Raw genomic sequence first — 14,678 nt, 5'->3', positions numbered from 1 at the left:
AATGACGAAATGAGTGAGACTGAAGCAAAGCAAAGCCCAGCCCGCAGTTGATGCTGAGGCATTGGGCCATAAATTCGGCCCAAAATCAGTAGGATGTTATAAAATTATTTTGATTGGAAAATTACTCATAAGAATTAACAAATTAATAAGTGATAGAGTATGAATAAAAATCATTTAGATTAAAGAATACCATATCAAATTATATGCTTCGTGTGTCCGATTTTGATAGATTATTCTTTTTAATTTTTTTCAAAGTTTGATCGTTTTTATTAAATACTGATAATACTTTCTATTAATTAATATAAATTTTAATATTATAATTTCAAAACATTATAATAAAATCTCCGTATAGCAATATTTTATACATAAATAATTTTTATATAGTAATAAAAATTATGTTTTAATTTAGACTAATTATAGATTATAAATTTTTAGAATTTTAATAATATTTATATATATAATCTTATAAAAATATATATTATATATTATATTTTTTATAATTTTACTTCATCTCATTAATTTTATTTATATAGCATAATAAAATAATTACGTCTTACATTCTGATTTCTACTATTTTATTACTAAAATTAAATACTATATATATAAAAAAAATTATAATATTTAAATCTTCTATTAAATTATAACATCTCCATAGTCATAAGATTTATTTAATTTTAAACGTATGATTTTAAGAAAAATTATTATTCCAATAATAATAGTTAATTTTTACTTATTTAATTTTAAAATTATAGATTATTATATAAATATTTTGATTTTTAAAATAAAAGGCTTTTTATTCAGATCTCAAAAATTATAAATAAATTGATAAATTTATTAATATTAATATTTAATATTATTTAATAAAAAATAATTAAAAATATTAATATTAGTTGAAACAAGCTGAATCAAACTCTATGTAAATTAAAAATTATTTATTAGGATTGGACGGACGGAGAAAGTATATTTTTTTAGAAGGATTTCGAAACTAAAAATTTGATTTCATTTGGTTTTCTTAAAAAAATAGGTAAAAGTATAAATCAGAGAAAAAAAATGGAGGAAGATAGTAATTAAGAAAAGAAAGCATGTTGTACTGTCGCTAACAATCGAACAGAAGGAAAAACAAGAAAGAAAGGAAAATGGATGGATCAAACTGAATAAACTGCTATTCAAATTCAATTGCATCCACCTGCCAGACTTCTCTCTTTCTGTGGTCAAAGATCCAAATGGCAATCGGTGGCAGATTCGGCGGAAGAAGACGGCTGCTACCACCACCACTCTCACAGAGTCGCATTGTTAATGGGTTCCCAATATTAAGACTAACCTCCTCTCGCAGAACATTTCGGTTGATAATAATAGGACTCGCCTTCATTGCTCTCTTGCCCCCTCTTTTCTTCCACTTCAGACTCCGTCACTTCCATCAAGTAAAATATACAAAACCCTCTCTCTCTCTCTCAATCTATCTTGCACAGTTTATGACATTTAAGCGAATTTTAATAATTGTTAGAATTTTTTATGCATAGATGCGAGTAAGAAGGTGTGGTTGGCTTAATAATCCTCCTCTTGTATGTGCTCATGGCGGTGATTCCACTCATGCTTTCCCTAATACAGTACGCATTTTTCCAGTTTGTTTCTTTTCTTTCTCTTCTATTATAAAGCTTTTTTTTTTTTTTCTACTTCATTTTATTTATTTGATTTTGAATATCACTTTGACAGATGGCTGCTTATCATTTGGCGATTCGTTCTCGAGCTGATTGTATTGAGATTGATGTTTCTCGTTCTTTAGATGGTGCTCTATTTGCACTCCATGACAGGTCTATAAGTTTTGTTCTTTTGTTCTTCTTCATCATCATTATTATTAGTGTATGTTTGGTTTTAAGTTTAAAAATGCTAGAATTCGGTTCAGTTTAGTCGAATTCTTGCGTTTGGAAAGCCCATGGTTGCTAGAACTCAATTTTGAATAATTAAAATAACACAAGGCATTTTGAAGGAAATGATGTCATGCAAAAGAAAAGAAGACATGATTTTAGAAGAATACAATTCTATTGTTTAATTTGTACTCAATGCGTGTGTCTGACCTTTCTAATATTGTTATTCCAATGTATATATAGTTTTATGTTTAACATATGGGGTTTAATTTATGTCTTGTTTTCTGCCTGAATTCAAGGAATAGTTGTTCCAAATATTTACAAATGAATACTTGGAAATGGGTAATATCATTGTTCGAGTGTGATAGATTGGTAGTCGTAGGTTCTTTATTTAAATTTAGTTTTGCACTTCTTGGAGGCTTGACTTGTGCATGACACAGGCAGGGATTTGCAGCAGATATCTGGTCATAATACTTCTAAAGTTGGGTACTTGAGCATGAAAGAGGTGAGAATTGCTGACTTGGTTATATACTGTTGACTGTGTTAAAGAAGTTCCTCTAATTGCCATGATAGCTAAATAGTCATTTTACTTAAAGAACTAATGGCAGTTGGTTGAATTCAGGTATTCATTATATTGTCTTGGCTCTTGATGTCTTGTGTTGCAATAATAATGTTCTTCAGTAGTCATGTATGTCTTCCATTAGGTTTGTACAACCATGTTTTACTTAAAATTTGCTTAATGGGAACCTACCTATTGTAACCAGCATCTGAGTTAAACTTATTAGCATAAAAATATTTGAAAAGTCATTGTTTTATGAAGATGTATAAAGCTGTTCTGATATTCTTTTTTGGCAATTATGCTAATTCACATGATCTTGTAATGAGAGAAGCATTTTATATTAACCTCAATTAATAGGAACACCTTAATGTTCAAGATTTTTTTAGGCAAAGCTATGCTTTATTTCATTTGAATTTAGTAATGTTGATTGAGACTATGCCTTAGTTTGTGGTTGTAGATTAAAGAACTATATGTGCCTCATCAGCCTGCAGAGGAGTTTCATGATCAAACAATTCCCACTATTGAAGAGGCTTTGAAGGTAATATCAGGAGATTTTCTGTCTTATCCGCAATGTCATACTTCTGATTTTGGCATATTTGTGATTTCCAATATCAGTTAAATAAAATAATAAGATATTATGGCTGGGGCATGGTTATTGTTTTTTTTTTTTTTTCTGTCTCTCATATAGTCTGTCAAAACTACTGCAATAAATGTTAATGGACTGCTGGTTCACATTTTTTTTCAGTTGATTTCAACTTCAGTACGGCAGGTAATTCTAGATGCAAAGGCTGGGCCTCCATCATATGAAAAGGGACTCGCCAAGGATATCCTTTCAGTTGTGAGATTTGTTTCCTTTTTCTATTTTTATAAATTCTCCATGAACAGAATTTGAAATTTCATTTTCAGCTTGTATTGGTCTCATGATATGTAATCCTTATACTTTGAATGTCAAAGTTTTCAGGTTGACCGAGCACAATGTAGGAATTGCCTTGTTTGGGCTAAAGGTGACAATTTAGTCAGGGATGTCATCAAACAGTCATCAAATGTTACGGTAAATCAATTGAACTTACTTATATTTCTAAGATCTTTTTTTTTCTTCTAAAGAATGTTTGGATGGGTTAGGATGTGATTGCTGTGTGGTACAGTTTCTTAATTCTGATTGTCTGGAAAAAGAACAACTGGAAGGAAGGAAATTTGGTATTCTTTTATTATCATTTCTACTGGGTTCCAGGGTGACTGGTACTGAGCTTAGACCTTGGATCATTTTATAAAGAGGGTTGTAGTGCTTATGTAGATGTTTACAAGGCACAGAGTAAGCATTAGCTATCACCTCGATATGAGGTTGCCTAAGTTAAACCTTCCTGTGCCAATGTAACAGTTTAGTTAGAACTTAATGAGTAATAACCCTGGGTAGTTTATGCCACCTTTGGATCTTTCAATAAAATTATATGTTTGATTTTTAATGTCTATTATTAAATGATAGTAACACTACACCAGATATGATATTTTCCACCAGTTTTAGTGATGCTGATTTTCGAAGTTTTCATATCTTTATATAGGCGGGCTATATCGTTATGGTGGACCCTAAAACAGGCAATAGAATGAACTTGTTGAGGATGAAGGGAGCTAGGGTGGTTGGTATATACCATCCATTAATTGACGAAAAACTAGTGAGAATTCTGCACGGGTATGATTTGCACTGTGATGCGCGGTACATTATACAGCCTTTGTAAAAGTAAAGGCAAATGTTTGATATCTGATATCTGGTTATTAACAGGAGGAACAAGCAGGTATACGCTTGGACTGTCGATGATGTAGATTCCATGCGAAGGATGTTGATTGAGCGCGTAGATGCTATCGTTACAAGCAACCCCAGTCTCCTTCAACGGCTTATGCAAGATATCAGAACTCAATGCCGCGAAGAAGGTTTTTCCCTGCCACGATGACACCTCTTATCTTTTCAGGTTGAACCTGTACTGTACTGCTACATTTGGCATCAGCACTTTCTAATTTTTATGGTATTACCAGAGATTGCAGTGTGTGGTCTTCATTTGTCATTAACTACTTGCTCAAAAGTATTCCTCCCCCTGATTTTAGCAGTTTAATCTGTGGACTAGCTGACCGATCTCCGGCTGCGGTGGTATATAAGATTAAAAAATCATCATAATGTTTATATTTATGAAACTTAAACTGGTTTCTCAAGCAGGCAAATGAAAGAAAGAGCTAGTAAATTATTAAAAGTTAAACTGGTTTCTGCATTTTGTATCTATTTTTAAAAGATGTGGTAACATAGTTTATGGATAATTCTTTTGCTTAATCTTGTAGTTATTGAAAGTAACTGTAACAACTGCAAAATATGGATTCCCATCCTTTTAATGATTGAAAATATTTGACTCGAATTTTTTCTAGTTCTTACATTTGATAATATTAGTTAAAAATAATTTTGATTTTGACAAAGGAAAAAAAAAAAAACAATATGGATGAATATAAACTTTTCACTTAAAAGAAACGATGCGTTTTGTATAAATGCAGACAAAACGACATTGCCCAAGCGAGCAAGACTCCCTAAACGCCTACAGAGGAGGGGGGAGAGGGGGAGGGGGTGGGGCGGCGGGGGAAACTAATAAATAAAATGGAAAATTCCCACACGTGCATGGAGAAATGATCATGTGCATTTCCAAACGTAATTAAAAATCCTGGTGGGTAAATCACATACGCTGATCACAAAAATGCTAGATTAAGATAAACGGCGAAGCGAATCCCACATCAGATTTATCAGCCGGATCTATTTTCTTCCTTTCTTTTATCAACTGCGCGTCTCTTCTAGCAACGGCTGCTCCTTTGCAGAGTGCAGAACCGAAGAACCTACCATTCTCTGCTGGTCTTTTTTATTACTCTTGGAATTTTTCCTATATGAGGTATATATTTCTTCTCTTTTTAGAAGAATATGTTATTTTCCTTTTTTCTCTTCATAATTGATTAGAAGTTGTAGAAAACTTTGCTCGTGAGTTGAGCATTACTGGTAGTAATTTGATTGATTTTGGTTTAGAGTTCTATCTCCTAATTCTTCTTCTTGTCTGCTGCCATATTCACCATTTCTCGTCTCTCTTGCTGAAATTTTCTGCTTCTCTAAATCTGATTTCCCACTTGCTTTCTATTCTATGTAAAGCTAGTTCTGCATGACAATCTCTGCTGTAACAGTTGTTTTCAATAATCAGGATAGTTTGTCTTGGGAAATGACTATGGCTGAAATTTCTTTTGCTATGTATTTCAGACAGTAGTGTGAATAATCATGAAAGCGATGATTAAAACATTATATTAATCTGAGAGTTCCTCAGACATTATAGTTTTAGCTTAATGTGATTAGTGGAAAAAAGGGCTTATCTGTAGTAACTTATGCAGTCAATATAAATTTCCAGAAAGCAAATCTGAATCCATTTTATCATTTTGCAATTTCCAGTTAGTAAAGATGCCATGACACATATTCAGGAACTCTATACAAGACTTCGAGTGGAAGTTGTAAGTTGAAATATGTTAGGCATTTTGTATGGAATAGCCTGGCTCTACCCTCATGATAAAAAGTGATAACTCATCTAGTGCGCTGCAGGAGTTGAACCCACTTGAACTAATCATCAAGTATAAGTTTGAAAATATTTTTAATGCAACTATGTCTTACTTTATTGCATTGACGACTCTCATTTCACCATGACTTTTTCAGTGTCAGCTTTCCTCATTTCACGCCTTACAGAAATACAATTAGGGTTAGGGATCTAACCTCTCTTTCGCAGCGGCTGACAACTCAGTCATTGACTTGGCTCAGCACAAACTCCATGAGTCAGTCCAATTCCGAGTCAGAGGCAGCTAAAGGAGAGATTCCGTCTGAGGATGTATTGGTGCAATATGTGGTGTTACGGAGAGACTTAATAGACGCATGGCCAATGGGGAGCGTGGTGACACAAGGATGCCATGCCTCTGTTTCTGCAATTTGGGGAAACAAGGATGATCCTCACACTCTTCAGTATTGTAGCCCTGAAAACATTGATTCTATGCACAAGGTGTGTGTGCATGCGTGTATACATATGAGTTTCTTCACTTCTCTCCTTTTATTTGATTTCATTTTGTCTATTTCTTATTTACAAACTGTTATTCTTTATGAAGAACTCACGCGATTAAATGCACAAATTACTTTTATTGGCTATATTTTTTAACAATTTTAGTTAGTTAACTCACTATCATTAATTCCAAGTATTAGGCCTGTTTTCTTCCAGGCTATTTGGTAAAGAATTTGGTTTAAGTTATCCCTGCTGTATACCAGAACTCTTATATTTATTTTTGGGAAGGTTACTCTTGAAGTGAAAGGAGAAGTCCAGATGCTGAACTTGGCAGAGAAGCTCACTGCTGGAGGCATTGTTCATAAGCTGTGGATTGAGCAACCTGAAAACATTCCTACCTGTCTTGCAACCAAACCTTATCCTAAATCTACTGTGGCTTTGTTCTTCAAGAAGTTAAAACTCTGCAGGTGATGTATCTATTTGCACCATCAAATGATTTGCTAAGATTCATGAATTGGCATTGTAAAATTCTGAATAGACATATCATTTTATGGGTTTGTTGCCACTTCTTTGGAACCAAGTGCTTTCAGTCCTCTTAGCTAAATCCTGAATCCTGATGTCAGGAACTGTACAGAGAGCTTTGGGCAATATTTAGAATTGTCAAGCCCAAGTCAAAATTCGAAATGACAAAAAATAATTTAAAATTTAACAGGTGAGAAACAAACCTGTTCATTTTTTAATTGGCAGTCCAATCTTTACTTCATCCAGTATTGGTTTGTTTTTGGCAAAGGATGGAGCTTAGCACCTTTAGTTAGATAAATTTAATTCATTTAGTACTGATGTTTAGAAGAAAATATGATACAATAATATATATTCTATGTGCGGCAAAAAAATCTAATAAACTAAGTAAATATTTAAACTCAAAATCATAGAAGATTTTTATTTGTCAACATTAGAAACTCCTTTTTTTATATTACAAGTGAAGGGACTTCAACTTAAAGTCTTATTTAGGTCGAAGTATACATTATTAGTAAACTAAGTCTGTGGTATAAAATATATATATATTTGAGAAAAGAGGAATTCGAAATAAAAATCCAGTTCAATATTTTGATTAAATTTATAAATAATATTTTTCCGCTATGTTTTTATCTTTACAGCGAGTGTAAAAAAATAAATATTTTAATTAAATTTATAAATAATATTTTCTCTGTTAGATGTATTTTTATCTTTACAGCGGGTGTAAAAAATTAAATATTTTAATTAAATTTATAAATAATAGTTTTTCTGTTAGGTGTATTTTTATCTTTACAGCGAGTGTAAGGAAATAAATATTTTGATTAAATCTATAAATAATATTTTTTCTCGTAGGTGTGTTTTTATTTTTATAGTGAATGTAAATGAAATAAATATTTTATATCGTATAGTTTATGGTCGTTTGCCTTTTCAAAAGTTAAAAAAAAATTATAAATAATATATTGATATTTATTTTTTAATCTCACATTAGTTAAATTTCATAATTTCTATAAAAAATCAAGACCAACTTTACAATATTGATTTTTGATTTTTATTTATTTTATAAATATTGAGGAAGATAAAACCAATCATCAAAACTAAACTATAACGTGAAAATGAAACCGTAAATAATCTATCATCACCATATATTAAAGTCACTCCTTAGATTCTAAAAAATAAATAAAAATGAGTCACTCCTTAGATAAAGGCTTATAGCATTGACGTGGTTGTCTTTGTATTTATTTTTTCTTTTATAATTTTTTATTAACCGTTAATAATTTTATATTTTTCCATAAAGATTGAGAAGTTATAAAAAAAAAAAAAAAAGTAAGATTCCTTTTTTGAAAATAAAATTGAATTAAAGAACAAAATAAATTAAGTTGCAAAACTTTGAGTGTTATTCCCTTGCAACAATGATTGGGTTTTGAACGCTTACGGAATTGAGAGCTAAATCTCTTAAAGATGGGTTTGCCATTTTAATACTCAAAAGAAATGATGCATTTCGTCTAAATGCATTTTAATCATTCAAGCACTACTCTCTCGAATAAAAAAAATAAATATGTCAAATATATATTTAAATATTTCAATTTAAACTATTTAATCATTTAACACCTCAAAACGATATAATTTTATAGACATTTTAATTTATATTATTTATAATATTTAAATATTTTAGTATATTTTATTTAATAATGTCTATTTATATTATATATAAATATTTTAAATTATAATAAAATAATATTTAAATATCTGTCAAATTAAATTAAAAATTAAAAATATCTATTGGTTATAAAAATGTAATTTTTTTAAATATTTATTTGATTAAATTAAAATCTAAAGTATTAAAGAGTTAAATAAATGATTGGAATTCGGATGTCTAATTAATAAATATTTGTTGAAATAAACTGCAACGCCACGTAATCGAAAAGTTTACACGTGAATGGAGAAACGATCATGTGCATTTCCCGACGTAATCATACATCGTGGCGGGTAAATCGTAGACGCTTATCACAAAAATACAAGATAAAAAGAAGTGGCGGGGCCCAAATCAGATATATCAGTTGGATCTATCTTCTTCTTTCTTTCGTTCTTTCTCTAACTGCTTGTCTCGTCTATGTATCTGCAATCTCAGATTGGGACTCGAATAAAATTCCAGTGTACCATAAAAATTTAACTTTTAAAAACAAACGCACATATAATATTGTAAATCACCGCTAGAAAAAAAAAAGAATTTTGAAACTTATTTTTAAATCGTTAATTTTTTTTTGTAAATCCAAGAAAGGAATCTGTCGTTGTGTTTTGTCAAGACGAAATAAATACCTTGGAAATTAAATGAACTTCTAAATTTCAGTGATTTCATTTCAAGTTTTTGTCTGTTGTGGAGAGAAGAGAGAGGGAAATGGCAGTGTCGATGATCGGAATGAATGCATGGTTCAGCAAGAAGATTGTAGATCCTCTCTATCAAATCCTCAGCAGGTTTTCTTTTCTTTTTTCCTTTTCTACTTCGGTGATTTTGTTTCTTAATTATTATTGTTATGTTTACAGAAGTTTTAGGCTGATTAGCATCTGCCTTTTTTGCAGAGGTACAGAACCGAAGCAACTAGCATTCTCTGCTGCTCTTGGGATTACTCTTGGAGTTTTCCCTATTTGTGGTATGTATTTCACGCAATAGTGTGAATTGTCAAGGTGGTGATTAAATCCGTGTATTAATCTAAAAGTTCCTCACACATTCCAGTTGTAGCTTAATGTGAATACTGGAATGGAATAGAGTGCGAAAAAAGGAGCTTATTAGCTGTAATTTTTGCGGTCAATATTACTTTCCAGAAAGCAAGTCTGTCAACTTTTCAGTATTGTGCAATTTCCAATTAGTTAATAGGCCATCACACAGTATAACTCGTAATCACGAATTTCTAGATAAGAATTCAGGCGAAAGTTATTGTAAGAGTTTTGTGTATTAGCCAATGCATACATGCTCCCCCGCAATCACTATACCTTCTGCTATAAGTTTTTCTGATCTTTAGAAATGATAAGACTCAAAAACTGCAGAATAGAATTCCTTGAAAGAACTAATCTTGTCCTTTCCAGGAGTCACCGTTTTGCTATGCGGAATGGCTATTGCGATGCTTGGGTCTCTATGCCATGCTCCAAGTGTAATGTTAGCTAATTTTGTTGCAACTCCCATAGAGCTGAGGTATTTTCTGCTTTCTAGTTCATTTTTTCACATTTATCTTTAGCATTTATTATGGATATAGGTTCTCGAATTTTCATATAAATGATTCTTGTGATCTTCTGAAATTATGAAATATATATGATACTGGCTTTGCTTCTTTTTCTGTTCCACTATTGTCCTAGTTGTGATTTTACACTGAGGTGTTCAAGGATGTTTTCTATAACTTGGTGCTTGGTTCTTCCAGCGCATACAAGAGATTTTTGATGTACATTACATGTATACGATAGTAACTTAAACTTTGATCTTATATATGCTCATTTTAGCAGCCGTGCACACCGAAATTCGTTTTCCTTTTACTGATTAAATGTTTATCTTTCAAGTCTTGTGGTGCCCTTTTTGCGGTTCGGTGAACTTATTTCTGGCGGACCTCATTTTCCATTGACATCGGATGCTTTCAAGAAGGTTTTGACAGGCCAAGCTTCACATGAAGTGTTATTAAGCATTCTTCATGCGGTAGGTAGCCAAGTTATTTAGCTTCAAGTGTATTTCATTTCTGCTATTTAACACGTACATGATCCAAGAACATATGCATATGCTGTTCTTTATTATTTACTTTATTGAATCATCATTTTGTCTTCCAAATTGGCATTTCTATTGTGGTTTAAATTTCACTATAGATGAAGATTGCTTCTGTATGTTTTTCTTAGACTACGTAACAGGATGGGGAAAAAATAATCAAATCAGAGAGCAGTTTAGAAGTTTGAAAAGTGGTGTCTAGAGAAGTTATTTACATCCTAATGTACTTCTGGTGGCTGTGGCAGTTATACATAAGATGATTTCTTTGTTCTATCTGAAACACTTTTTGATTCTGGGTATCTTATTTATTTCATGGCTCAAGCAATGTTGATACTCTGGATATGCAACATAGCAATCCTGGTTAGAAGTAAATAATTAGTAAAAGGAAGCATTTTTTTAAACTGCTGATTGAGTAATAGGATATCAATTAACCCAATGGAATAAAAAGCCATCTCCAACTTTGTGACCAAAGTTTGTGGATTGAGGGTCTTATTCTTTTATCTTGTTCAGCTCTTCAACTTGAGCTTGGGATGACTCGGATGATCCAAGTTTGGTGATTTGAGCTATCAAGAAGTTGATCCATCTTATTTGCATTTTTTTCTGCCCCTTGTAGCTTGTGATTTCTATTGTCTCCACTTTGCTTCTTATATAGAGAAGGCTAGAAAGTGAAAATTTCTGGGTAATGTATTTTTTGGTGGGTTCCAAATTCCAATAGTGTATTGTAGAAGAACAACTATGCTAGTTATGCTACTGCTCTGTTCCAAATGATTGTTGAAGATGTCAGCATGGAATAGCCATTGATTGGACCTGCATCCTTTTCAATTGGCATTTTCTGGCGTTTTGTAGTACTGCAGTCTGATGGGTTGGAGCATACTGATATTATTAGTTGAGTGATATAGTAAAGGTCTTAGGCTTGTGAAACTGGTGTATGGAGAATGGTTAAGTTTTGAATGAAGAATAGCATGATTGTTTTAGATTTAACTGTATGTGGAAAAGATGGATCTTATGCTTATCTTACATTTTATCTAATATTGAGCAGTAGGCAATATGCAATAAGATTTATCTTGTTTTTTCTGGAAAATTGAAGGCATACAGAATAATTGATTGGCTGGCACAAATTCCTTTTTTTCTTTTTTTGTGCTATGAAAATACTGCTACATTGAATAATTGGATGAGGTTGCATTTCACAGATGAAATGCGTTCTCAATATTTCTCTGGTAGAAAATCAGGAAGCAATCTGCAAATTTTGAGACTGTGGAACTGGAATTCATGAATACATGAAAGTTGAAATGGAGGATGGTGGTCCAAATTTAACATTGTACAAGAATGAGATTAGAACCTTTTAGAGAATAAGGAAATAACAATCTCAGGAGTGCAATATTCATACTTCTTGGCTCTGCTTCTTGAAATGCTTCCTGATTTCTTCATTTTGAAACTAGTAAATTTAGCTTAACATTGCATCTCTCCATTGCTACTGCCCTACTCTTGTTACCATCATACTAAATAAGGCATAATACTGGACAATAGCAGATATTCGTCCCGTTAGTCAATGAAGCTACAGGTTGATTTAATCTGACCATGCTGCCCTTACCCTGTGAGCTGTGGAGTATGGATTATCTTCCTTCTCGTCACTAAGTTTCTAATGAAAATAAAAGGGCCAAGTTCCTAATGAAAACAAAGGGGCCAAAAATGTAAAGGACAGAATGCAAGATCTGATATAGGTGCTTAGCATGCCCAAAATTTTTCAGAAGAACACTTTATACATGTTACAGCACTGCACAAGCACAAAATGTCCTGCTTCACTTTAATTTAGTGCACTTCTAAAAGAGATATTTATTGTTTTCAGTAACCTCTAATGAACATGCTGGCTAACAAGAATGGAATGCTTTTGCAGTTGATGGGATGGCTTGTTGCAGCACCCTTTATACTGGCTGCACTCTACATAATATTTTTACCATGTTTTAAGGTCTTGGTCCGCAAGTTCAGCTCTGGTCCAGGGAGTCCAATTAAATCACCCACTTCATTTACGGAAGTCAGGCTCAAGGTAAGAGATGTTTGATTGACGAATTGTAAGCATATGCATTTGCTTTGATCATCTTGCTGACAAGAAATGTGGCAATTAGCATAATGATACCACATGTACATAAAAGTTACCAAGTTGTGGTTTGTATATAAACGCTGTCAATCAGCATGTTGTATTCCATTTGTTTCCTTGTATTGACTATAATTTTACCTGGCTAGTTTTTTTCTATATCTCATTATCATTGCATGTAGTACAGACTGTTTTCTTTGAATTAGCAGCGGATTAACCCGTTGCTTTTGGGTTTCACAGACCTGAATTTGCACTTCTTTTGATGTTTGATTTGTGAATAGTGGAAAGGCATGTTAGTAGGAAAAGAGAAAAAAGCGATTTGCTCCAACTGTCAATATCTTGTTTCTGTAGTCCCAGTTGATAAACTTTTCTTCCTATTAGAATCACCCATATTATTTGCCCATTTGCACTACTGCTCCTGCAGTGATGATCTCTTTCCTCATAGAGCACGCACCTAGACCATCTAGACCATTAAAATGGAAGTTTTCATAATCATTTGTACAATGTGCTTTGAATCACCATTAGTTCTCGCATTGATTCAGAGCAATTTTATGCCAAAAAAAGGGGATGGTGGAGGGCTGAAACATGCATATTTTAGCAAAATCGTACTAGAGATGTGGAATATCTCATCTCATATGAAAAAGGATTTTTGGATTTGCTGTGCTAATAAGAGTCTCTATTTTTAACAAGCTGGATTCTAATTACTTGAAAAGTTATCTATTTTAGCTCCACAAGCATCACAGATTTGTTGTCTTGGTGGATTTGAAAACTGAGAACTTTTTCTTGGTGGATTCGAAAACTTCCTTTGAGCTCGTCAAGTCTGAAATTCTTACTTCCTAGGTTGTTATTTGATTTTTTGAAATTAGCACGTTTAATTTTAGAGTTTCTCAAACTCTACATTCAGATTCTCCAAAATGGGCGTTATATGATTGGATTTAACTCTTTAAATATATGCTATTAGTTATTTTCTCATATACTTCAATGCATGATTTGATTCATTCTTATATTCTTGCATCTCAGCGAGCGGTCGTAAGAATAAAAGAGAAGAGAATTTATCTATTTACCATATTAGTTTTTCATTTCTATTTTTGCTGTTTATCTCTCGAGTTATACTTTTTTAATTTCCTTTGCTTTTGTTTTTGATTTGGTATTGGATCTTAATTTAGATTAAGATTTTGCAGAGGAAGAATGAAAAGATAAACTTGCTTTTTTCTTTTTGTTTTTGTTTTCCTAATGATAGATGAGTTTTAGAGAAGAAGAAGAAGATGGCGAAGGTATTTTAGTTAAACACTAAGTGTAAATGACGTGGCAATTGACGGGCTCTTCATATAAGCAAAGGCGGGGCTCTTACGCTCTAGTCAGTATTCCGGTGAAAGCAAATCAATTAGAAGTAGGGGTGATAAAAAAAAGTTGAGAAAACCGAAAACCCGGTCTAAAATGAAAAAATCAAACCGAAAGAATAGGTTAATCAAATTAACGGTTTTGGTTTCAGTTTTGGGCTTTAGTTTGGGTTTTAGTTTTTCATATCAAAAAATGAAACAGTTCATATACAGCTTTTAACATATATAATATTGATGTGTAATTGTTATATTTTTTGTAATTGCTAATTATGTGTAATGTTTGTATTTGTTATATATTTAATATTAATTTATGTAAATATATTTAATAAATAAATTACTGTAGCATTAATTAATATAAATATAGTTATATCTTAATTAAAATAAATTACTTCTCTAATTAAAAATAATTTTCATTTTGAATATATTATTATTAGTATTAATTTATTGACTAATTGAAGAAAAGAAAAAAAAAATTTAAATACTAAAATTTTAAAATTTAATATGGCTTAAAA

General features: G+C 31.9%; 3 protein-coding genes across 5 annotated transcripts; all 3 read left to right on the top strand.

Moving 5' to 3' along the window:
- Positions 1-1,010: 1,010 nt before the first annotated feature.
- LOC8281339 (glycerophosphodiester phosphodiesterase GDPD4) lies at positions 1,011-4,529 on the top strand. 2 transcript variants are annotated; one of them, XM_002521700.4, is made up of 9 exons: positions 1,011-1,421; positions 1,521-1,607; positions 1,714-1,811; positions 2,310-2,370; positions 2,882-2,962; positions 3,170-3,262; positions 3,386-3,475; positions 3,984-4,111; positions 4,202-4,529. In XM_002521700.4, exons 1-9 carry the CDS (start codon positions 1,224-1,226, stop codon positions 4,368-4,370), a joined length of 1,005 nt encoding a protein of 334 aa, XP_002521746.1. In that variant the 5' UTR covers positions 1,011-1,223; the 3' UTR covers positions 4,371-4,529. The 2 variants fall into 2 exon arrangements, with proteins under 2 accessions (XP_002521746.1, XP_048227329.1); XM_048371372.1 differs by having other exon boundaries at positions 1,287-1,421; positions 1,505-1,607.
- A 521-nt stretch (positions 4,530-5,050) lies between these two features.
- LOC8281340 (putative peptidyl-tRNA hydrolase PTRHD1) lies at positions 5,051-7,216 on the top strand. 2 transcript variants are annotated; one of them, XM_048371373.1, is made up of 4 exons: positions 5,051-5,342; positions 5,885-5,943; positions 6,213-6,479; positions 6,765-7,216. In XM_048371373.1, the coding sequence occupies exons 2-4, from the start codon at positions 5,899-5,901 to the stop codon at positions 6,945-6,947; spliced, it is 495 nt and encodes a 164-aa protein (XP_048227330.1). In that variant the 5' UTR covers positions 5,051-5,342; positions 5,885-5,898; the 3' UTR covers positions 6,948-7,216. The 2 variants fall into 2 exon arrangements, with proteins under 2 accessions (XP_048227330.1, XP_015576408.1); XM_015720922.3 differs by lacking the exon at positions 5,885-5,943 and having other exon boundaries at positions 5,055-5,342; positions 6,143-6,479.
- Positions 7,217-9,058: 1,842 nt separating this feature from the next.
- LOC8281341 lies at positions 9,059-14,416 on the top strand. Its single transcript, XM_002521702.4, has 6 exons — positions 9,059-9,464; positions 9,570-9,640; positions 10,074-10,179; positions 10,539-10,671; positions 12,629-12,778; positions 14,067-14,416. The coding sequence occupies exons 1-6, from the start codon at positions 9,388-9,390 to the stop codon at positions 14,118-14,120; spliced, it is 591 nt and encodes a 196-aa protein (XP_002521748.2). The 5' UTR covers positions 9,059-9,387; the 3' UTR covers positions 14,121-14,416.
- Positions 14,417-14,678: the final 262 nt, after the last annotated feature.

The sequence above is a fragment of the Ricinus communis genome, chromosome 2 (genome assembly GCF_019578655.1).
Source record: "Ricinus communis isolate WT05 ecotype wild-type chromosome 2, ASM1957865v1, whole genome shotgun sequence".
Classification (NCBI taxonomy): Eukaryota; Viridiplantae; Streptophyta; class Magnoliopsida; order Malpighiales; family Euphorbiaceae; genus Ricinus; species Ricinus communis.
This window is presented reverse-complemented; position numbering and strand designations above follow the sequence as displayed.

What these genes read in the sequence shown, in the direction of transcription:
- LOC8281339 (XM_002521700.4), top strand. Translation starts at nt 1,224, where the DNA reads ATGGCAATCGGTGGCAGATTCGGCGGAAGAAGACGGCTGCTACCACCA. An exon ending in GACTCCGTCACTTCCATCAA is followed by an intron (nt 1,422 to 1,520) that starts GTAAAATATACA and finishes TTTTATGCATAG; the next exon opens with ATGCGAGTAAGAAGGTGTGG. An exon ending in CTAGTGAGAATTCTGCACGG is followed by an intron (nt 4,112 to 4,201) that starts GTATGATTTGCA and finishes GGTTATTAACAG; the next exon opens with GAGGAACAAGCAGGTATACG.
- LOC8281341 (XM_002521702.4), top strand. Translation starts at nt 9,388, where the DNA reads ATGGCAGTGTCGATGATCGGAATGAATGCATGGTTCAGCAAGAAGATT. An exon ending in TGGAGTTTTCCCTATTTGTG is followed by an intron (nt 9,641 to 10,073) that starts GTATGTATTTCA and finishes TGTCCTTTCCAG; the next exon opens with GAGTCACCGTTTTGCTATGC. An exon ending in GCAACTCCCATAGAGCTGAG is followed by an intron (nt 10,180 to 10,538) that starts GTATTTTCTGCT and finishes TTATCTTTCAAG; the next exon opens with TCTTGTGGTGCCCTTTTTGC.
- LOC8281340 (XM_015720922.3), top strand. An exon ending in ACATTGATTCTATGCACAAG is followed by an intron (nt 6,480 to 6,764) that starts GTGTGTGTGCAT and finishes ATTTTTGGGAAG; the next exon opens with GTTACTCTTGAAGTGAAAGG.